At 37.6% G+C, this 24,933-nt stretch overlaps 1 protein-coding gene across 1 annotated transcript in view; it reads left to right on the plus strand.

The window, feature by feature from the left end:
• DGKI (diacylglycerol kinase iota) overlaps positions 1 to 24,933 on the plus strand; it is a 435,686-nt gene that overhangs the window by 257,175 nt on the left and 153,578 nt on the right. Inside the window, exons 16-19 of the mRNA XM_024741647.1 lie at positions 3,037 to 3,092; positions 4,245 to 4,307; positions 8,106 to 8,179; positions 9,621 to 9,732. Of these exons, the coding sequence (XP_024597415.1) occupies positions 3,037 to 3,092; positions 4,245 to 4,307; positions 8,106 to 8,179; positions 9,621 to 9,732 (305 nt within the window). The remainder of the gene's footprint in view (positions 1 to 3,036; positions 3,093 to 4,244; positions 4,308 to 8,105; positions 8,180 to 9,620; positions 9,733 to 24,933) is intronic.

Here is a 24,933-nt window from a genome sequence, read left to right on the forward strand (position 1 = left end):
AAAGAATGCAAACATGAATAATTTCATCAGATAGAAGGTCTACTTAATTTGATTGGAAAACAGAAGCTTTTTTATTCTCATAGTGGCTAAGCCATGCATGGCTGAACTGTTGCACATCAGAACGTGCAGTTGTTTGGAACAGAACTGAGAGTTTTAATAGGATTGGTCATTTAACTGTCGGTTGGAGTCTTGCCCAGTGCTTTAATCACTACTGCATTATGACAGTGCTTGAGGAAGTACATTGAAAATATTCCAATCTATTAACATATAGGCATGTTAGCGATGATTATGGTTATCAGGTAGGAAAGCAAGATCTCACTTTGCCAGCTGCGTGAATTAGATTGTCATTTTGGGGGGGACATGAAGGATATTAAACACATCAAACTTTTAGTCTGAGATTGTCTGCTAAAATTGTACTGCCTCATTGAAGTTACTTCTTATTCAGACGATTTGAGCCTCTGCTACAAGGTCAAGGAAATACAACTATGACTCTAGAGGAGGCAGTTTTTAAATCTGATTTAGGATTTGCTATTTTCACCGAATATACAGAGACATGCAGGTCAGCATGTTTCAGAGGACTATGAATGTTTCATGATTCATATGGAGAACTGACAGATTTCTTTAAAGAGGTGTTATTTTCAGTGGCTTACCAAATTTCATCATCACCATCACTGCAAAGGACACAGTGCCAGGCTCTTACCCAGGTAGTAACACTTAGGCACAGTCTGCCCTTGAGGAACTCTCACTGTCCGAGGTTCTCTGTAACCTTCTTTTCCATCTTGAACCTCAACGTGGCATCTACTCATCATTCAAGACTCAAGTGTACTTGCCTCTGGAACACTTTTCTGATCATTCCCTTTATGTGTGACTCCTACTTTGCCTTACAGAGACATCTTTCTATGGCATATACAAAAGGACATTTTATTTTTCATTTTCAGACCTGTCTCCCCCACTCTAAACAACATGAGGGCAAAAGACTATGTCTTTACTTTTATATTCCTTGTGCCAAGTCCAGTGGCTGTCTCAATGTTTGTTACAGGAACGGAATGTTTAATTGGAGGATGGGCCTGTATATAAAAAATAAATAAAAGTAGAAGGGAATATAAAGTAAGGGTAAGATTTGTTGTTCAGACAGTGTATGATGTGGGAGTTTGGTAGGGACTGTTGGCAGGACAAAGGTATCAGGGGAAAGTTTCCAGAAAGGGTAGGAGGGAGTATCGTAGGAAATAAAGAAGGAGTTTGTTGTAGACAAGAAGTAAAGTGGGCGAGGGCACTTCAGACAGGAAGGAAAATGAGTTTGTGATAAAGATATGGGTTAGGTGACCAACTAATACATAGTGTAAGATTTTTGCAATGGTGTTCGAAACATGAAGATAATGTTGATAAAAATATTTGTCCTTAATGGGAGATGACATTGGAAGGAAAGATGTTTATAATATATACAATTTGAGTTGAAGGTGGCACTGTGCTGTGGGCGTAGATTTTAGAGTCATTTATATATACATACCTGAAGTCTTAAGATCGAGGAGATATCCAATGCAGAGCATTTGGAAGATGTGTGTTACGTGAGGTTCAAATCACTTACTGATTTTTATAAACATAGTGTTGAACTTATATTTACTCCCTAATAGGCAAGACCAATTTCAGACAAAAGTAGGGTTTAGGATTCCATTCTAATGGCACATATGTTATTGTGTTGTATACAAAGATGGGATTAATATATTAAACTATTGGAATGGGTTATACCCAGGGTCTGATCGTCATTATAAATGGATTACATCCAGAGCGAAATCATTTAGATGATGAGATTTGGGAAGTATGAGCTAATGAGATTTGGATGAGATTTTTGGATTTTGAGTTGATGCTATAATTGAGATGAGGCCTTTAGGGACCTGGGAGGGAGTGAATGTGTTTTTCATACGTGAAGGATGTGAATCATGGAGTCCAGAAGGTGGACGATGTCGGTAGAATTTTGGTCTCCATGATCTTTGCCATCTGGTGTCACGCTTGCCATTCAAAAATAGGTTTGGGATTTGGAGACTTCCAGCTAGTCAGCCAGCTGTCTGATGAGAAATGACTTGGAGAAAGACCCACCCCTAAGAAGGGATTAATGATCATATGGGACAAAAGAGGAGAAAGCAAATATTTACAGTGGGTTCCTTTGGAATCTCTTGGAATTTTATTAGAAAGAATGTAAGGAAATAGCATTTCATTTGGGGATTTTTTAATCCGTTGAATTCATGTGAACATTTTCCAATGCAAATTCTCGTCTAATCGTTTTATGGTCCTCAACCTATATAACATTCAGGAACAAACTCAAAATTAAACCATGTCAGTCAGAGCTTTTGTTGTCCTATGCCCTGGGTCCATTCTGCAGGTCATCTGTATATATCTGTATAGATAGATAGATAGATTGATTGATTTATATAACTTCACTCAATCAAATGATGTTTCAAGGCCTGTCACAGACAACAGTACAGATGGTAGTTAGGAGTTTTTGCAAAATATGAAAGCAAATTCTCTTAATTATTATCCAAATTCCCCATATTTAATTAAATTTGAAACTGCATAGATAGTTTATGGAAGCCATGTCCTATGGAGGTCAAAGCAAATAATTGACCCTCACCCTCCCCCCCCTTTCTTCTATCACCCCTGCACTGTATCCCTGCCAGCCCTCTATTTTGAATAGAGACTAGAGTGTTTCAGCCCTTAATGTGCGTGTGGATCACCTGGAGAACTTGTTAAAGCAGATTCCTAGACCCCAGCCCCCAGACGTTCTAATTCAGTAGGTTCGGGGTAGAGCCTAAGAATTTGCATATCTAGCAGGCTCCCAGTCGATGCTGCCACTGATGCCAGTTTGGGGCTACACTTTGCAGCACTGGACAACCGTGCCAACTGCCTGTAACTAAGGGAAAGGTGATGATGAAGCTGTTGGGTCCTCGGGATGGGGAGGGAGAGGGAAGAAGTAGGGGTGCTAATCTAACTCGCTACCTTTAATCAGGTCTCTATAACAAAACTACCTTTTCCCTTTTACAGAAGCAAATCCAGAGAAATTCAACAGTCGTTTTCGAAATAAAATGTTCTACGCAGGGGTAAGTATGTATTTCACTTTTTGATGATTACACATTATTTATACTAATTCACTCATGGTAATAAAGATGCTAACTATACTCTGCTAATAATTCACACACATCTCAGATGTTTACATGTGTGTCTATATATGGTTAATGTTTAATGTCTTGGTTTAAGAATGAAAGTAAGTATGTATTTCTTAAGTTAGTTGTCAGAGAGTTCATCATCTTTGAACTTAAAAGCCCTGAAAGTTGTACTGAGGGGATGGTATTCAAGGAGTGGTGTGAAAAGCAAACATCAAAGCCAATCTAGAGAATGAGGAAATTAGGTAGACTGAAGGATGTATGGCATGTCTTGGGTTAGAATGTAGTTTTCATAGGGGCACGTATGAACTGACATTTGGATGAGAAATTGACAGAATATGGGAAGTTTTTCATGGAAGCATAGATGAGATTAAAGGGGCCCCCTTCTTTTTCCTTCTCCTCCTACTCAGGGACATCCTTGGGTGTGAATGGCTGGAAAGAAGAAAAAGGGGCCTCTAAAATATTGATTTTAAAAAGTGTGGCTTAAATTTTACCACTGGATAGAGGGAATTGAAGTAAAACGGGGTGAAATAAGACATTCTCAGTAGCAAGTTAAAGATTGTATCAGCATCTAATGGACAAATAGGAAGATCAGGAAAGGTAGTCAGATCTCCAAACTGACCCTTGAAATTACCTTCATTTTCACTCTCCTACTGTGATCTTAAATTTTATTATAGGTTACATTTTTTTTTTCTTTTTTGCGGTAGGCGGGCCTCTCACTGTTGTGGTCTCTCCCGTTGCGGAGCACAGGCTCTGGACGCACAGGCTCAGCGGCCATGGCTCACGGGCCTAGCCGCTCCGCGGCATGTGGGATCTTCCCGGACTGGGGCACGAACCCGTGTCCCCTGCATTGGCAGGCGGACTCTCAACCACTGCACCACCAGGGAAGCCCCTCTAGGTTACATTTTGAAAACAGAGAAAGAATTCAACTTAGCCTCTGCACTAGTTTACTTTAGATTCAGCAAAAGGAGAACTTGTCTTATATTTTTGCATAACTTAGAATCACTAGGACCTATCTATCTTACAGAAGTAAGGATTTGGCATAACCATGCAATGAAGATTTCTTTCTTTCTTTCTTTCCTCGTATAGGCAGCTTTTTCTGATTTCCTACAGAGAAGCTCTAGAGATTTATCCAAGCATGTTAAAGTTGTCGTAAGTATTGAATGTGTTGACTCGTTTCATTTAAATGTAAAAAGCATGCCCCCTAACATGAACCCCAAATACCAGTTTATATACTTAATCAGTGGGCTGCATAGAACTTTAACTGAATTGAGTGCAGTTTGTTCAACCAACATTTATGAGCATTTAGTTATGTGTCAGGCACTGTCTTAGTTGCTGAGGATGAAGTTAAATAAGATGACTGGCTTCACCACTGAAGAAACTCACAGTTGAGTCATGGGGAAGGGCACATAACTCTGGGCAGAACAATATAATAAATGTTGTTATTGGATTACTTATATAATATACTGGTGGCACAAAGGGAGAAATGAAAACTGCCCATGGTGCAGTCGGGGAAGTCATCAAAGGAATGAAGTTGAGCTGGCTATGAAAGTAGAAATAGTTGCTCACCAAACAAGTATCTTTATTCCCAGCCTATCTGAAGAGTCTCCATCTTAGAAAAATACTTCGATTTCATTATTTTGTGGTCACTCACTCTCCAGCCTGGTCAAGATCCTTCACCACTTAAGAGATTTTTTTTTTTTTTGGTGCTATTTCCCTTTGGGTCTCTATCCCAGGTTTTAGGGATACTCATCTTGGAGGCAAGGGAGATGGGAAGTCATTTTTTCTCTAAGAGATCTATTTAAAAATAGCATATCATTGATTATTAAGAAAGACAAAGTGTTTCCTTATAGTAAACAAGTTAAAAGAGGGAATGAACATGACTTTGCCACACATACCTGTATAAGGAAAGAGAAACATGGAAGATAGAGAAAAATATATAGATGGGAAAGAAGGAATGGGAGTGTAGCAATGCTTGAATTTATCATGAATAGATAAAGAATAGCATTTGTGACAGAAGGGGACAGGACAAAAGGTATACATGTAAGTAGAGACAAATATATGACCTTAAACTAATGGATTTATAGAGGAATATAGAGGAGGCTGAGAGGACACAAATTCAAATTTGTTGTCACCGATAAAGCCTGTAGAAGACATGAATCTCCTAAATCAGTTGAGACAGAGTTTACCACTAATCACCCTTGGCATCACTTTCAGGAGTTTCAGTTCTCATGAAATACCAACGAAGAGCAAGTATCCTATAGCAGTAGTGACTTTTGAAAACTGAAATATTGCCTTTTTAAAGCTAGACACAAGAAAGGCACATGGTCCATTGAACTGTGAAGATCTTGATTTTGTTAAAATCATGGTTAGTTAAGTAGCAGCAGCCTTGCCTCAAACTTCCCCTGTTTCTTCTTTGGCTGCCTTCAACCCAGCCAAAAATAAACTTTCCCTCCTCTTGCAGTATTTTTCACATTATTAGGAACGTTGCGGCACCTGCCGGGAGAGCCACTGAGCGGAGGGCAGTGGCCATATTGAATGGTAATGCTGTCCACTGTTTAACTCAGCTGGATGGAAATTAAACTCTAGGCCGACTCACCACTAGAAAGCTTTTCTCCCACATCTGGCAGTCCTCCCGATGAGAAATATCTCAGGCGTGGCTGGCTGTGTATCAGGGATTAAAAGAAGCTTGTAGAGAGGCCAAGGTGGCAGTCAAATAACTAGAAAAGATTTGATATCAGCCTGTACATGTAATATTCCAGGTGGATTGGTCTATGTAATCATCTCTTTTTTTATGAAGAGGAAAAAGAAAACAATAGAAACTAAGTCTGAACAATTCTGATTCAGTCCTAGGTCTATCTTTATGAGGTATATGACTTTGGGGGAAGCATTCAACCTTTCAGAAGAGTTCTCTCTCCTCATCTGTAAAGCAGGCATAACAACATATGCATTTGAAGCAACAGTTACTGACCATTGTGCTGTGACACAGAGGGACACAAGGATATTTCTACAGCGACATCATTGTATGTTTCCTGAGTGTGAGATGAAAAGGATGGGGGGGTTAGAGCAATTAGATGTACACATAACAGCAGACCATCTGATCTTTGCCACAGGGTGAAGTCAGTGTTTCCGAGGTAATAGTTAATAATCTCTCACATGAATACTACACACACACACACACACACACACACCCCCAGAGGACAGTGATGAAAACCTACATACAGCATTATTTTGTTCTACTTCACGTGTGTTCTTCTCCTTGTTTTGATGTATCAACGTGCGAGCTTGGACACAGGAAGATATTTTGTGTGCACATATTTTCCTTTGTGTGTTTGAAGTAGGGAAAAAGTTGAAAACTGCCGCTCTAGAGAGTTATAAAGTTTAAATGCAATAATATATAAGAAAATTTTGTAAAACTCAGTACATTGTAAGGTGCCCATCCTCACAGAATTCGTTGAGTTTCCAGAATCGCTGATGAGTTTTTCAGGAAGAGAAAGTAGAAAATTTTTTTAGAAAATGAATTCTGTTCTCAGTACAGTAATATTCAGTATAACTCTTTTTCTGTAATGCAACAATACTGCTTTGCATGCGTTTAATGTATCACATGCTATTTTTTAAAAGTTCAGTGGCTTTCAACACTCAATTTTCATCATTTAAGATGTCTACATTTTTTCTTCACTGGTAGAGTCACCTATCGACTCATTTCAAGTCCTTAAATTGGGAGACCTCATGTTTATTTAAGTATCTGAGAGTGTTGTAAAAACACCTTCAGTCAATGTCCAGAATTTGATTCCTATCTAAAAAAACGTTTGAAAATACTTTGTTTATTTAGGATTGTAAGATTCCCCAGGAACAATTTTTGAGAATGCTTATGAAAAAAAAATTAGGCTGTGTTAAGATCAGCTGGGAGGAGAATGAGACAACCTTGACCACTAGCAGAGTCATTTTACCTGGATTGAAACTCCCTCTGAAGCCATCCTTAGAAATTAGCAGGGAGCTTAGGAATGCTTTGCCCTCTCTTCAGCAGAGAAGACAGTGGGGGAAATTCTGTGATGAGGGTGTGAGGAGAGCAAATATAAAAGCAGGCTTTATACCTTTGACATTGAGAGGCCTACGGTCATGACTAGACTGTTCCTCTTTTGGCATTTGTCACCAGTGGGAAATGAGAAAGGGAAATGAAACCCCTTTCTTTGATTAGTCAGACGATGCCCTTGAGGAAAGTACTAACTGGTGAGGGAAGCCACACACAGAGGTATTGAGGCCAAGCCACCCTGAGGCTCTTGAAACCCAGGGTCACGGCCAGGTTCAATAAAGCAGTTTATCTCAGAAGACCAGTCACAGTCTGTAAGAGATAAAATTGATAAGAGCAGATCACTAGTTAGTGATTGCTAGTACTAATTTATAACAGATACTTTTAAAAAAGCATGCAGGGTATATTCCTTTTAAACAGCGTTCAAAATATTATGTCAAATATTTTCAAAATAAAAATTATCTCAGAAAGCAGATAAAATAAGTGGTCACATTCACGACTATTGTTTGAATCAGATGACTTTGGTAGAGGTTGCTACTGCCTCAACTTGAGGATTCATCCTTTTTATTCTTTTAAACGTTCATAAAGTTTCTAATGTTGATACTACAAGCCAATTTATGCTATCCAATAATAATCCAAGGTTAAGAATGATGATCGTTCCTTTGACTGTGAGACCAGAGAAAAATCATTTTGGTCAAATGGCAGCTTTGTTTTTACGTTAAATCAAAACAAATCCAAGCCCAGAACCCTGGGTCTGGGAAAGTGATAATCAGAATAAATTTTCAATCATAGTAATGGGCCTCCACTTCAGCAGAGACAGGGACAAGGGGACGACCATGGTACATGCTGTTGTCACCCTAGTTGTCTTTTAGACTTGAGCCTACTTCAGAATCCTTGCTTTTTTGCTTTGATTGTTGCAGTGTGATGGAACAGATCTCACCCCAAAGATTCAGGAACTGAAGTTCCAGTGTATAGTATTTTTAAATATACCCAGGTAAGCTCTGTTCATATTGTTTCCTTGGTTTGATGTGAACTCCATTCGACTTAAGGTTTTCTGTTTTCATTATAGAAAATTTCCAGGCGCAAACAATGAAAAACAGTTATTTTGATGGCTTACTAAGGGTTTTCGAGTCTGATAATTTTGTTCTCCTACTTGGTTTGTTTAGTGTTCTCTGTGGTACTTTTGTGTTCATGTGATGCGGCATGCATGGTGTACACTTACCCACCCTTAAGAAGCCCAGGCAGGCCTCTGGATTGGAACATTTTAATGTAATTCTCAATTACTGATGCCCTCCATCCCCTCACCCCTCACCCGGGAATGATAGACTTGAACAAATCCCTGTTCTCAGTTTCCCAAAAGCTATTAGGCAACCATCCAGCCTGATTTCAGCATGGAATTCATTCAGAATAATTGCCAGATGATTACTTTGAAACAATGGGATCAATTAGAGGAGCATTTTCTAGCCAGGATGTCAACTCTCTTTGGTGCTATTATATACCTCAGGAGAAAGGGATATTTAAGATTAACCAGTCTCAAAATAAGCATGTATCTCAGTGACATCAAATTAGATTCTAGGCTCCCAAGCCAAGATTTTGAAAGGGGTTGGATCTATGACCCTTTGTTATTTGCAAACCGGACAACTCAGACACAAAAATCCATGAGCAAGTTCTGTTTAGACTGAATTTAGTTGAAATGAGAATTGTGAGTAAATCTATGGCTAGGAAAATATGTCTCCTGATTACTTTTGGCAGTGCTCAGTGTAGCCCCTTACATCCTGTTCCAGAAGTATTTTCATTTTAGTTGCCGAAGTAGAAGGCCTAGTAGATTCTCAGGAAACATTGTTTATTAGCAATAACAATGCTCTTCTCTTTTTCTTCTTGCTCCTCCCCCACCCCCTCCTCTGGATTTTGCTTCCTCCACTTTTCAACTTCCTTGATTTCCCCTTCCCTTTCTAATCTCACGTCTTTGTCTCATCCGTTTTTCACTCCTGTCCGCTTCAGTTACCTTTCCTTCGTCCCGGGGTGCTTACTGCCTTCTTTCTGTGTATATTATTGATGCTTACCCACCTCGGTTCCATTTCCCTTTCCTATTGGCACGTATGTGTCTCCCTCCAAGACCAAGTTCTGAAACCACCTGTTGATAACTCACGGTATGTGATAGACAGTAAGCATTTGTGAATTACAGAGTGAGACATGTTGATAAATAATTAGGAGAAAGTTGGGCTCCATGGGATGCTTTTGTTGTAAAATTTTGCCCCATTTTCATAAATTAATACTTGGAGGTGATAAATTCGTTTTCTTTTTTATTGGGAGGTGTGAACCAAGAGTAGAAAGATGTGTGAAATAAACATCGGATCGAACTATAAATTAATCCCCAATGATAATCATGGGAAGACTGGAGCAAATTTAGTTCTGTTTTTACTCTTCTCTTGCAGATATTGTGCTGGCACAATGCCTTGGGGGAACCCAGGAGATCACCATGACTTTGAACCTCAGCGTCATGACGATGGTTATATTGAAGTCATTGGATTCACCATGGCCTCTCTGGTGGGCAATGCATCTCTGTTATTGAAGTGTAATGTGCTTTAGTCAGAGTTAGACTTTACTATTCATTTTGTAGGACCTTGGTATAATGTTCTTTCCTGGCTTGTCAACTCACAAACTTTATGCGATGTAGAGTTGCCAGGGGAAGACAAAAACAAAAAGTAATTCTTCACGTCACTAAAAAAATTGATGCATATTTTTTGTTTAAACTTCAAAGATAAATGAATATTATGTGTTAATTATGATGACGAATTTTCTACCAGAATGAAGTGGAAAGTTTTCATGCTAATTAAAAAGCATTATGCCACAGACATATCCTAGCATTGATGCAGAAACCTTGCCATTTGATACTTTTTTTGGTTTGCTGAGTACTTGAGTGCTTAGATAATAAGGAAAGTGGTCATTTGCATTCATCTCCATCTTGCCTGCTTAAGCATAAGATGGGCATCTCCCTTATCACAAAATACCCGAATATAGAAAAACATCGTTGTCGTGACGTTAATGAATATTCATTTGCACAGTATCGAGTTCACCTTGCATTTTAATTTTGTTTGCTGGCATTAAAAAAGTAAACGTATAGTATAAGGTCAGTTTCAAGCAGGTTTTAGCCATGTGTTTCAACTTATTATTGAATGATGAGGAAACCAATTAAAAAGTTTGCTTATCATTTTATCCGGTGTAAATCAGGCCACGCTATCAGTTTGTAAAGCAAATTAAAATAAAGCTTCTACTTGCACTTGGCTAGCACTTGGTTTGTGCCATACTTTACACCTCAAAGCAAGAAGGTTGTATTTCTTGTCCTGAGCAACCCAAAACAACTCTTTTTCACTCATCTTGTAGATTCCAAATGACTTTTCCTCCATCACCGGGAATTAGTGAGATTTAACAGAATACCCTATTGTGATTATGGCAAGAATGTCCATCACCTGAGATGGTGATGTTGCTTGTTCCATGTGCCATGTCTACAATGAAATGGCCATTAGGTGTAAAAGATTGCTCTAGGATTGATCTGATTTTCAGAGTTGTAGCTCATATATAGCTCTTTCTCTCCAAAGGTCTTTATGCTAACTATAGGTAAAGACTCAGCCAAGAGAAAATAGGAATAAGTCCAGGTAGGGTATGTGCCAGGGAGAATTCTTGGAGGTTCCCAAGACAAACCTGGCCACATGTGTTTTACTCATTCATTTATTCACTAATCCAGTGACCGTGTATTGAATGTTTACCGGGTGTGAGAGCTTCCTAGTCCTGGCTGTGTGGCAGAAGGCTGTCAGGGAATGTCTAAGAGAAGATGATCCCTTACCTAGGCTTGAGAGGGCAAGGAGAATATTAAGACACTTTCCCATTGCTCTCAAGATCAAAATCTAAATCTTTATCACAAAATTGAGTTCCTCTCTGATTCTCCATCCTTTCCCACTGCCCTCTTTGTTTTCTAGCTCGTTGCCTGTCAAGTCAAGTATCGCTTTGAACATCCCTTGCTTCTTTTGTACCACAGGGACACTGCATATGCTGCCTCTCTCTCAAATGTTCTTTACCCCTTCATCTTCTATAACTTCTCAGTCTGTATGTGTGTCAGGTTCTCTTTACAGTCTTTTTTTGGTTTGGGTTGTTTCTGCTTACAATTATATAATTAAAGTCTGAACAAGAAGGATATGGCAGAGTGAAACTGGGTAATTAGAGGAGAATTTAATGGAGGGACTCTTTACAAATAGTGCACTAGGTTTATGAGAAGCAACAATGGATGGTGTTGTATTCCTGATCTAAAGGTGCAAAGGCAGGGAAGCAGTCAATTGTACCAGAAAGAGAACTATTTGGGAAAGACCACCTGTTAGGAGTAGTATTTGCTAAGTGAAAGCAGCCATCCTGTGCCAGCCTGGCAGGGAGAGGGTCAGGGACATCAATACCATTCTTGCCCTCCAGATCTTATGCCGTTGTCTCCGCCTGAAGAAGTCTAACGGAAGCCGGAGGACAAGGGAGCCATTAATACAGTCTAAATGGGTCAGTTTCACAGAACAAAAAGGAGCGCAGGGAAGGGGTGGATTGCTGGGTGGGGGTGGCAGATGGTCGGTATCCATCACTCCAGTGTATCTCTGGTACACAGCAGCGAGCCTGATACCTGTAATTGTCAACGAGTACATGTGACAGGATGAATGAATTTTGCCAGTAGAAGAAGAATGGACTTGGCATTCTGGAAAAAGGGAAATTTAAATACACTTGGTAGTATTAGAGACCATAGTCCTCTGTGGAGACTACAGTTAGTCTTATGTAGCATAAAGGTAGGTGAAGTGAGAGTGATGTAGGTGACGCTGGAGAGGAAGACACGGGTGACATCACAAAGTACATTATAGAATTTATCTAGGAGTTTTGACTTTGAGGAATTAGTAAGGTGTGTTTTTTTTTTATTTAAAAAAATTTATAACGTCTTTATTGGAGTATAATTGCTTTACAATGGTGTGTTAGTTTCTGCTGTATCAAAAAGTGAATCAGCTATACGTGTACATATATCCCCATATCCCCTCCCTCTTGCATCTTCCTATGCCACCACTCTAGGTGGTCACAAAGCACCGAGCTGATCTCCCTGTGCTATGCGGCTGCTTCCCACTAGCTATCTGTTTTACATTTGGTAGTGTATATATGTCCATGCCACTCTCTCACTTCGTACCAGCTTACCCGTCCCCCTCCCCGTGTCCTCAAGTCCATTCTCTACATCTGCGTTTTTATTACTGTCCTGCCCCTAGGTTCATCAGAACCATATATTTTTTTTACAGTCCATATATATGTGTTAGCATATGATATTTGTTTTTCTCTTTCTGACTGACTTCACTCATATGACTGACTCTAGGTCCATCCGTCTCACTACAAATAACTCAATTTCATCTTTTATGACGAATATTTCATTGTATATATGGGCCACATCTTCTTTCTCTATTCATCTGTCAATGGACACTTAGATTGATTCCATGTCCTGGCTATTGTAAATAGAGCTGCAATGAACATTGTGGTACATGACCCTTTTTGAATTATGGTTTTCTCAGGGTATATGCCCAGTAGTGGGATTGCTGGGTCATATGGTAGTTCGACTTTTAGTTTTTTAAGGAACCTCCATACTATTCTCCATAGTGGCTGTATCAATTTACATCCCCACCAACAGTGCAAGAGGGTTACCTTTTCTCTGCACCCTCTCCATCATTTATTGTTTGTAGATTTTTTGATGATGGCCATTCGGACAGGTGTGAGGTGATACCTCATTGTAGTTTTGATTTGCATTTCTCTAATGATTAGTGATGCTGAGCATCTTTTCATGTGTCTGTTGGCAATCTGTATATCTTCTTTGCAGAAATGTCTGTTTAGATCATCTGCCTATTTTTGGATTGGGTTGTTTGTTTTTTTGATATTGAGCTGCATAAACTGCTTGTATATTTTGGAGGTTAATCCTTTGTCAGTTGCTCCGTCGGCAAATATTTTCTCCCATTCTGAGGGTTGTCTTTTCATCTTGTTTATGGTTTCCTTTGTGATGCAAAAGCTTTGAAGTTTCATTAGGTCCCATTTGTTTATTTTTGTTTTTATTTACCTTTCTCTGGCAGGTGGGTCAAAAAGGATCTTGCTGTGATTTATGTCATAGTGTTCTGCCTATGTTTACCTCTAAGAGTTTGATAGTGTCTGGCCTTACATTTAGGCCTTTAATCCATTTTGAGTTTATTCTTGTGTGTGGTGTTAGGGAGTGTTCTAATTTCATTCTTTTACATGTAGCTGTCCAGTTTTCCCAGCACCAGTTATTGAAGAGGCTGTCCTTTCACCATTGTATATTATTGCCTCCTTTATCAAAGATAAGGTGACCATATGTGCGTGGGTTTATCTGTGGGCTTTCTATCCTGTTCCATTGATCTGTATTTCTGTTTTTGTGCCAGTACCATACTGCCTTGATTACTGTAGCTTTGTAGTATAGTCTGAAGTCCAGGAGCCTGATTCCTCCAGCTCATTTTTCTTTCTCAAGATTGCTTTGGCTATTTGGGGTCTTTTTTGTTTCCATACAAATTGTGAAATTTTTTGTTGTAGTTCTGTGAAAAATGCCATTGGTAGTTTGATAGAGATTGCACTGAATCTGTAAATTGCTTTGGGTAGTATAGTCATTTTTCACAATGTTGATTCTTCCAATCCAAGAACATGGTATATCTCTCCATCTATTTGTATCATCTTTAATTTCTTTCATCACTGTCTTACAGTTTTCTGCATACAGGTCTTTTGTCTCCTTAGGTAGGTTTATTCCTAGGTATTTTATTCTTTTTGTTGCAGTTGTAAATGGGAGTGTTTCCTTAATTTCTCTTTCCGATTTTTCATCATTAATGTATAGAAATGCAAGAGATTTTTACGCATTACTTTTGTATCTGCTACTTTACCAGATTCATTGATTAGCTCTAGTCGTTTTCTGGTAGCATCTTTAGGATTCTCTATGTATAATATCATGTCATCTGCAAACAGTGACAGCTTTACTTCTTTTCTGAATTGGATTCCTTTTATTTCTTCTCTGATTGCTGTGGCTAAAACTTCCAGAACTATATTGAATAGTAGTGGTGAGAGTCGGCAACCTTGTCTTGTTCCTGATCTTAGTGGAAATGGTTTCAGTTTTTCACCATTGAGAGTGATGTTAGCTGTGGGTTTGTCATATATGGCATTTTATATAAACTTCCCTCTTAAAACTGCTTTTGCTGCATCCCGTAGGTTTTGGGTCATCGTGTTTTCACTGCCATTTGTTTCTAGGTATTTTTTGGTTTCCTCTTTGATTTCTTCAGTTATCTCTTGGTTATTTAGTAGTGCATTGTTTAGCCTCCATGTGTTTGTATTTTTTACAGATTTTTTTCCTGTAATTGATATCTAATCTTACAGTGTTGTGGCCATAAAAGATACTTGATATGATTTCAATTTTCTTAAATTTACCAAGGCTTGATTTGTGACCCAAAATATGATCTGTCCTGGAGAAGGTTCCATGAGCACTTGAGAAGAAAGTGTATTCTGTTGATTTTGGATGGAATGTCCTCTAAATATCAATTACATCCATCTTGTTTAATGTGTCATTTATAGCTTGTGTTTCCTTATTTATTTTCTTTTTGGATGATTTGTCCATTGGTGAAAGTGGGGTGTTAAAGTCCCCTACTATTATTGTACTACTGTCCATTTCCCTCTTTATGGCTGTTAGCATTTGCCTTATGTATTAAGGTGCTCCTGTGTTGGGTGCATAAATATTTACAATTGTTATATCTTCTTCTTGGCTCGATCCCTTGATCATTATGTAGTGTCCTTCTTGTCTCTTGTAATAGTCTTTATTTTAAAGTCTATTTTGTCTGATATAAGAATTGTTACTTCAGCTTTCTTTTGAATTCCATTTGCATGGAATATCTTTTTCCATCCCCTCACTTTCAGTCTGTACATATTCCTAGGTCTGAAGCGGGTCTCTTGTAGGCAGCATATATACAGGTCTTGTTTTTGTATCCATTCAGCCAGTCTGTGTCTTTTGGTTGGAGCATTTAATCCATTTACATTTAAGGTCATTATCAATACGTATGTTCCTATTACCATTTTCTTAATTGTTTGGGGTTTGTTTGTTTTTTTAGGTCTTTTCCTTCTCTTGTGTTTCCTGCCTAGAGAAGTTCCTTTAGCATTTGTTGAAAAGCTGGTTTGGTGGTGCTGAATTCTCTTAGCTTGTGCTTGTCTGTAAAGATTTTCATTTCTCCATCAAATCCGAATGAGATCATTGCTGGGTACAGTAATCTCGATTGTAGCTTTAACCCTTTCCTCACTTTCAGTATGTCCTGCCACACCCTTCTGGCTTGCAGAGTTTCTCCTGGAAGAGCAGCTGTTAACCTTATGGGGATTCCCTTGTGTTATTTGTTGGTTTTCCCTTGCTGCTTTTAATATTTTTTCTTTGTATTTAATTTTTGATAGTTTGATTAATATATGTCTTGGCATGTTTCTCCTTTGAATTATGCTGTATGGGACTCTCTGTGCTTCCTGGACTTGATCGACTATTTCCTTTCCCATATTAGGGAAGTTTTCAACTATAATCTCTTAAAATATTTTCGCAATCCCTTTATTTTTTTCTTCTTCTGGGACCCCTATAATTTGAATGTTTGTGCATTTAATGTTGTCCCACAGGTTTCTGAGACTGTCCTCAATTCTTTGCATTCTTTTTTCTTTATTCTGCTCTGTGTTAGTTATTTCCACTATTTTATCTTCCACGTCACTTATGCTTTCTTCTGTCTCAGTTATTCTGCTATTGATTCCTTCTAGGGAATTTTTAATTTCATTTATTGTGTTGATCATCATTGTTTGTTTGCTCCACAGTTCTTCTAGGTCCTTGTTAAATGTTTCTTGTATTTTCTCCATTCTATTTCCAAGATTTTGGGTCATCTTTACTGTCATTACTTGGAATTCTTTTTCAGGTAGACTGACTATTTTCTCTTCATTTTTTTGGTCTGGTGGGTTTTTACCTTGCTCCTTTGTCTGCTGTGTATTTCTCTGTCTTCTCATTTTGCTTAACTTACTGTGTTTGGGGTCTCCTTTTCGCAGACTGCAGGTTTGTAGTTGCCATTGTTTCTGGTGTCTGCCCCCAGTGGGTAAGGTTGGTTCAATGGGTTGTGTAGGCTTCCTGGTGGAGGGGACTGGTGCCTGTGTTCTGATGGATGAGGCTGGATCTTGTCTTTCTGGTGGGCAGGACTGCATCCGGTGGTGTGTTTTTCATTGTCTGTGAACTTATTGTGATTTTAGGCAATCTCTCTGCTAATGGGTGTGGTTGTGTTCCTGTCCTGCTAGTTGTTTGGCATGGGGTGTCTAGCACTGGAGCTTGCTGGTCATTGAGTGGAGATGGGTCTTCGCGTTGACACCGAGATCTCTGGGAGAGCTCTTGCCAACTGATATTACAAGGGGCTGGGAGGTCTCTGGTGGACCAGTGTCCTGAACTCGGCTCTCCCACCTCAGAGGCTCAGGCCTGACACCTGGCTGGAGCACCAAGACCCTGTCAGCCACACAGCTGGGTCATCCTGGAGAAGATGGACTGAAGCCAGGAGAAAGCTAGAGGATGGGAGACCTGTCAGAAGACTTGTTTGATGAAATCAGGCAAGGTTGGTGGCATTCTGTACCCAGGCTCTACTCGCAAAGGGGAAAGGGGTCCCTCGGGAAGCCGAGCACGTGCTTCCACCTAAAGTGTGTTTTAAGAATAAATACTTGTTATGGGAAAAGTTCAGTGTAAAAACAGGCAGTATATTGGACCCTAATACACCATCCCTTAGCCTCTGTAATTATCAGTTCACGGACAATTTTATTTCTGTCACCAGCTATGATCTCCTCTCATATTATTTTGAAGTAAATCCCAGATATTATATCATTTTACCCATGAAATTTTCTGAATGTGTTTTGTAAAAGGTAAGATTTTCTTTTATGGATACAATCACAAAATGTTATCTCAAAAATTAAAATAATAGCTTCTGAATATCACTAAATACTCAGTATTCAAATTTTTAGTTGTCTTGCCGATGTCATTTGTTTTCTTATGCTCTGTTTGTTTTCATCAGGATTCAAATAAAATGCATTCACTGTGATTGGCTGGTATGACACTTAAGTCTCTGTAGGTTCCCACCCATCTCTCTCTCTCTCTCTCTCTCTCTCTCTGTCTCTTTTTTCCCTTCATTTATTTATTAAAGAAACCAGGCTATTTGTCCTGTACTGTGCTGATAACATCCCCAAAGTCTCAATGACGTGTTCTCTCTTCCCTGTTTCCGCTAAGTTGATATTTGGATATAGGTTCATCAGACACATTTTTTCCCAGATCTCTTTTGTAAGTAGTGTTTTATTCTTCCAAGAGAGGATATGTAATGTCTCATTCTTTCTCTCTCTCTCTCTCACTCTCTCTCTCTCTCTCTCTCTCTGTCTCTGGTTAACAGTCTTTGACGATCAATGTCTGCATCCAGGAATCATCAGTGGTTGCAAAATTGTGATATTCTACTTCTATCCTTCATTTATTAACTGGAATATGTCTCTAAAGAGAAAATTTTTTTCTATTCCTACTGTTTTGTTACTTAGTTATACAGTTTGTTTCAGAGAAGCAGGATAAATGGTTCTTTTATATATACATTTTCAAAATAATAAGTTCACTAGCATCTTTTGATGGTGACTGTGGTTTGGAAGTGGCATCCAATTTTGGGAACTACTCCCATGAAGAGTTTGCGTCTGTATACCCTCCCCTTGAATCTAGGTGGGCTTACAGATACTTGGCAAATAGAGTACAGTGGAATTCATGCTGCGTAACTTTTGAGACTGGATCATTAAATGCCATGCAGCATATGGAAAATATGGGCAATATTGATGGTCTCTAATTAACAGGAGTTTTGTAAATTCAAGGTAATACTTATTTAAAATGCCTCACTGCTCTCATTCATTCAATGTCAGTCATGAATATTTATTGAATAGTTGTTGAATCCACAAATACTTATTGAATCCATAAATGACACTCTGCTAGGTAAAATGGTTACAAAATGAACCAGTAGAAAAGCTGTGTCCTCAGGATGCCCACAGTTCATGTTGTGGGGAGAGATGAAGAAAGAAATGAGCAATAACAGTCTGACACAAATTCTAGGAGAAAGGCATGTGTGACGATGGAAAGGAGAACCGTATTTACAAACTGGGGAGATCAGCAAGAATTTCACAGAGGAGGCAGGAGTCTCTATGGGTGAGATGGCCAAGTGGCTGCTACCCTAGAGGGACCAGCCTAAGAGGGCATGGAAACCAGGAGAACTACTAGTGGTGGCTCAGAGTGATGACACAAATGGTGAATAAAGGGCAGAAAGGGTTGGGTTTTTATAATTTGTTGTTTTAACTGTTATGGGGAGGTTGCAGCAGATGGCATGAGACAGGATCAGATTTGTTGCTCAGAAAAGTTATCTGGATGTCAGTGTGAAAGGTGACCAGAATCTTAACTTCTGGAGACAGATGGACAAATCAGGACATTGGTACCAAAGTCCAGTTGAAGAGATGAGGAGATCCGAAAGCCTGAAGAAAGACAGTGGTGATGAAGATAGAAGGGGTTGGTGAATTCAAGAGTTATTGATACGGACTTATTGTGAAGGGTGAGAAAGTATCAGTGAATGCCGGGTGGCCAGCATAGGCAAAGGGTGACTATATTATATGTGATAGAAAATATAAAAGAAAAGTAATAGTGTCAAAAAATGAACTCTGTTTTATATAAGTTAAAATTGAAACCCCTGTGAGACATCTAAGAAGATATAGAAATGTGCAGTTTGAAATATATGTTTAGAGCTCAGGAGATCCCTCTAGGTCAGGAGAGAATATTTAGGGGGGTCTATCAAATCCTTTTCTCTCCCATCCCATCATTAGTAGGAAAAGGAGGAAAATAATAGATGGGAGTTGGTGTAGAGAAAATGGAATAGTACGATTATTAAATGTAGATAATACCACACAATTTTGAACATCCATGTTCTTTAAATAACATTGCTTCATATTCATACACATCTTACCTTCCTATTCATATAGCAGACACTATTGTATTTTTTTTTACTCAATAATGAAAGCACTTTATTTTCAGTCCTTAAATTTCACATGCCTTGAAATTATTATGTTTCTAAGAAGGTAAATTATTTGAAAACTCACACATCTGTGTAAGATGATTATATAAACAGAAGAGTGTAGTTATTTGGGTAAAAGTGTATGTATTTTTGTGTATTTAAAATATTCAGAGTGGTGCTTTAAGAGAGAGTTGAAATAGAATTACTAGAATGGGAGAAAATATTGTTTCTTTTAGACTTTATCTTGTAATTGCACATTTCAAAGCGGAAGTATTCAATTCATTTTACTGGTTGAAATGCATTCCTATTAATTAAGATGATTCTTCATTGGGTGCTTGGTAACCTGATTAGCTTTTTGGATTCTACACAGACCATAGTCAGACCCTATAAGCTGTATTGACTTCTGCCACAATTTTCTGCCATTACAGTTGTAAAGGGCCTTTCATGTTGAGTCTGTTTCTAAGTAATCTAAAACTTTTCAAGACAGTTGAAAGCATTATTCAGATGGAGGAATTGGGAGCCTAATTTGCTATGTGGTATGTAATCCAAAGATTTCAGTCTCCTGAACTTTAAGGAAAGCGTAGCCCGCTTTCTTTTTGTTAATTGAAATTAAAATATGTAGGCTGTTTGATATTTATGAATTAGAAAAGCTAAAGGTTATTCAGTGAGAAAAGTTACATAGAGAAACTCCCAGGGTTGAAGTTGTACACATACCAGATAATCTTTTTTTTTTTTTTAGAAAAAAGTAATATTAAATGTTTATTTTGATAACATATGTAAGTATAAGAACTAAAACTATCACTCAGAATCACATGATCTGTAACTAACTATATTTATATTTTGATGTGTTCCCTTTCAATTGCTTTATTTCCATGTTTTTAAATATATAGGGAATCATAAGTAAATCCTACTCTTTCATTGTGTAACTATGTCTCAATTTATATAATAATTATTCCTTTATGAAAAGCTTCCTTTACGGAACTTTTAGGTTTCTCGATGTTTGGTGGTATAAAACACTCCTGTAATTAACATAATGTTTATAAACCACAGTTAACATTTCAAATTATTTTCTTATGTCAAATCCCCAGGAGAGAAATGACTGATTCAATGGCATAAACATTTTAAAGCCTCTTAATAAAAATTATAAAACTGCTTTCTAGAAATTTTGTACTGTTTACTTGCCCAACAGCAATGTCTAAGAATACCTGATGGGAAGTGTTAGGAATTTAATACCCTACAGGTTCTGAAAATGTGTTCATGGATAGAAACAAAAAGCTAATATAATATTACACTTGATGAAACAGAATGAGAGGATAAAATTACATCACTAGAAAGAAAGAAATTACGTTTTATACAGTCAATTATGTCCAACAAAAAAGAGAGTAAGACATGTTGTTTACCTTTATTGTTACCTTTTATGTCTTTGGTTTTTTAAAAAATGTCTGTATTTTTTGCATATTTTGATGGGCTGTTTATCTTTTATTGTTGAATTGCAGGTACTGTTTATATATTCTGAATACAAGTCTTTTGACAGATATATTTAGTGCAAATATGTTCTCAGTTTATTTTTATCTTTTTTTTTTATGTTTCTTTTGATCGGCAGAAGTTTAAATATTCTTATGAATTCCAGTTTTAGGAGGTAGGCATATTTCATGCTAGAGCTTTTTGTGTCCTTCTTAAATCATTGCTTACTCCAGGAAAGGTTGGGAAGATATTCTCCTTTGTCTTCTTGAAGATTTATAATGTTAGCTTTTATGTATAAGTATGTGATTCAGCTCAGATTCTTGTGTATTCTGCAAAGTAGCTTCAAGGTTCATTTTTAAAAATACGATTATCCAAAACTTTGCAAGTTTCTTAATAACATCATGAGAGGTGAAATAAAAGAATCTTATTCATGATTTTTTAAAACGCATTTATCCAGTTTTTTTCCAGCACTATTTTTTGAGTAGACTTTCCTTTTCTGTAGAATTGTCTTGGTGCCTTTGCCTCTTGATTGTATGTGGGTCTTTTTCTGAACTCTGTTGTTTCATTGATTTGTTTATCCTTAATCCACTTCCACACTGTTTTGATTGCTATAGATTATTGTAAGTCTTCAACCTGGTAATATGAATCATCTCACTTTGCTTTTCTAAGGGTGTTAGGGTTATTCTACATCTTTTGAATTTGTGTATAGATTTTAGAATTAGTTTGTGTCTACATAAAACTGTTTGGATTTTAATTGGGATTGCATTGAATCTATAGGTAAATTTAGGGAGAATTGGCATATTAACATTATTGAATGTTCCAATCTATAAGCATGATATATTTCTCCACTTATTTAGGTGTTCTTTAATTTCTCTTAGCAGTCTTTTATAGTTTCAGCGCAGTTTTCAGGTCCTTGCATACCTTTTGTTAAATTCATTCCTAAGTATTTTAAATAGTATGATTTTAAATTTCACATGTAATTATTATTGCTAATATATAGAAATAACTGATGTCTATGTGTACACACATGTGTAGATATTTATTTATTGACTTTGTCTTGCAGGTTTGCTAAATTCACTCATTAGTTCTAGTAGTTTTTGATATATACCTTAGGTTTTTTTGTTTTTTTGTTTTTCTGGGGTTTTTTTTTTTTGCAGTACGCGGGCCTCTCACCGCTGTGGCCTCTCCCACTGCGGAGCACAGGCTCCGGACGCTCAGGCTCAGCGACCATGGCTCACAGGCCCAGCCGCTCCATGGCATGTGGGATCTTCCCGGACCGGGGCATGATCCCGTGTCCCCTGCATCGGCAGGCGGACCCTCAACTACTGCGCCACCAGGGAAGCCCCCTTAGGTTTTTTTGTATACATAATTGTGTGGTCTGTGACTAGGACAGTTTTATTTCCTTACACACCTTTTATTTTTCTTGCCTTATTGAATGAGCTGGCAATATGTTGAATAACTGTGGTAAGAATGAACATGCTTGCCTTCTTCCCGATTATAGGAGGAAGCATTCCATATTTCCTCATGAGGTATGCTGTTTGGTTGTTGTTGTTTTTATAAAAGCCCTTTATGTAATTAATTATGATTCTCTGTCAGTTTTCTGAGAGTTTTTTTAAGTCACAAATGAGTGATGTATTTACTCAAATGCTTTTTTTTTAATATATGGAAGTGACCTGATTTCCTCCTTTATTTTCTTTATATCATAAATTCCATTGATTTTTTAAAAAAATTACTCAGTTTGCATTTCTAAGTTAAGCCTCACTTGATGTACTATCATTTTTTATATGCTGGATTCAATTTACTAATATTTTGTTAAGCATTTTTGTGACTGATTATGAAAGATATTGGTCTATAAATTTATTTTCTTGAAATATCCTTTATGGGTTTTGATATCAAGGTTGTGCTGGCCCCATAAATTGAGATAGGGATTGTCTGCTTTCTGAAAGAATTTTTATAAGATTGGTATTATTTTTTTCCTTAATTATTTCATAGAATTTCCTAAAGAACTGTCTGGGCTTGAGATTTATTTGGGGCAAGAATAGATATAGAATTATTCACATTTTCTATTTCTTCTTCAGTCAGTTTTACTAAGTTGAATTTTTCAAGGAATTTGTCCACTTCATTGAAATTGTTAAGTCTGTTGGCCTAAAGTTGTTCACAGTGTTCTCTTATTATTTTTTTAATGTCTGTAAAATCCCCTCCTTTATTCTTGATACAAGTAATTTGTTACAGACCTTTTTCTCTTATAATTTCATTTTTTCTCCCCTACTTTGTGCTATTCTTTTCATGTATTACACTTTGACATAACATATAAACCCCGCATTTCAGTATTGATATTTTTGCTTTAAGCAGTCAGTTGTTTTTTGAAGAAATTAAGAGGTGAAAGAACAGTTCATAGTCTTTTATGTATACCCACATATTCACCATTTCCAGCTTTCTTCATTTCTTTCTGTTGATCAAAGATTTCATCTGGTATCATTTTGCCCGAGTTTGAAAGATTTCCTTTAGCATTTCTTATAGTACAGTTCTCTTGGCAGTAAATAATTTCAAATTTAATTTTTCTGAAATGTCTTTATTTTATCCTCATTTTTTTAAAGTATATTTTTATGAATACTGGATTGGCTGGTTTGTTTGTTGGCTTCTTCCAGCACTTTAAATATGTTGTTTCATTTTCTTCAGGCCTCCATGTTTTAAGGATGAACAGTCAGGTACCATTTGTATCATTATTCCCCTGTTGATGTCTTTTTTTCCTCTGTTTTTGAGGCTTTTTTCTTTTAGTTTTAAGCCTCTATGTGTTTGTTTTACTTTTCTATTGCTGCTGTAAGCAAATTACCATGAGCAGTGGTTTAAGACCGCACAAATGTAATATCATACAGTTTGGCAGATCAGAAGTCTAAGATGGATGGTTGGGCTGTGTTTCTTCCAGAGACTCTGGGGAAGAACCCACTTCCTTGTCTTTTTCAGCTTGTCGAGGTGGCCTACTTTTCCTGGCTCATGGCCCCGCCTCACTCTGACCTCTGCTTCTATACTCACCTCTTGTTCTCTGACTCTCCTGCCTCCCTTCTTCCCTTATAAAGACCTTTGTGATGACATCAGGGCCCCCTCCCACAGATAATCCAAAATAATCTCCTATGTCCAAAATAATCTCCTATGTCAACATCCTTAGTGTAATCATACCAGAAAGGGCTCTTTTGCCTTGTACGGTTTTCATAGTTTCTGGGCATTAGAATGTGGGCATATTTTTCCTGGTTGTTGTAGTGGGCATCATTCTAACTTCCACATGGTTTTCTTTGTATTTATCCTGTTTTAGGTTCATTGATCTTTTTGGAACTGAAGGTTGACCTTTTTTTTTCCCCCTACAAATTTGGAATATTTTCATCCGTGTATTTTCTGCTCCATCCTTTTCTGCTCCTTCTGGCATTCAATTATGTGTACTTAAATTGCTTGCTATTGCCTTATGGGTCTTGCGGAAAAAAATAAAATGTTTTAGTCTCTGTTTTACAGATTATGTAATTTGTATTGCTCTGTTTTCATGTTCACTGACCCCTTTTTGCAGTGTCCAGTTTGCTCTTAACTCCATTCAGTGATCATTTCAAAAAATTTTTCTTCCTCACGGATCACATTTTCTTGCTTCTTTTCGTGTCTAATACAATTGATTATATGCTGGGTAGATGATATATTGTATGGAGTCTGGCTTTTCTTTTATTGTGACCTAGTTGATACTGTTTCAGCATTATATTCTGTTCAGTTCCCTTCTTGCTTCACAAAATCCAAAAACAAGTCTAGTATAAGGGATGGATGCTACTAGCCTAGTGTAAAAAAAAAACAATCATCAATAAGATGTGTTTCTTCCTAGGTTTATGCAAATTTATTTGATCCCAGGATATGTTGTTGATTATATGACTACACTATATTAACTCTGTCACGATATTACAGATTTCAGAGGATTGATTGTTTATGGAAATAGCTTGAAAGCATGAAGATGATTTTTTTCCAAAGTGCACCACTGAATTCCAGGCTAGATCTCACTGTTGGCAGAAAAGCTGAACAGACCCCTTTTGTGGCTTTTTTGCCTCCCATGAACTCACCTTAATAGTGAATCTACCTCTATTGAACAAAAATGGAAAAAGACATAAGTATACAATAAACCCCTGTGAGAAGGAGTACTTAG

This window comes from Neophocaena asiaeorientalis, unplaced genomic scaffold (assembly GCF_003031525.2).
Source record: "Neophocaena asiaeorientalis asiaeorientalis breed wild unplaced genomic scaffold, Neophocaena_asiaeorientalis_V1.1 scaffold692, whole genome shotgun sequence".
NCBI classification, from domain to species: domain Eukaryota; kingdom Metazoa; phylum Chordata; class Mammalia; order Artiodactyla; family Phocoenidae; genus Neophocaena; species Neophocaena asiaeorientalis.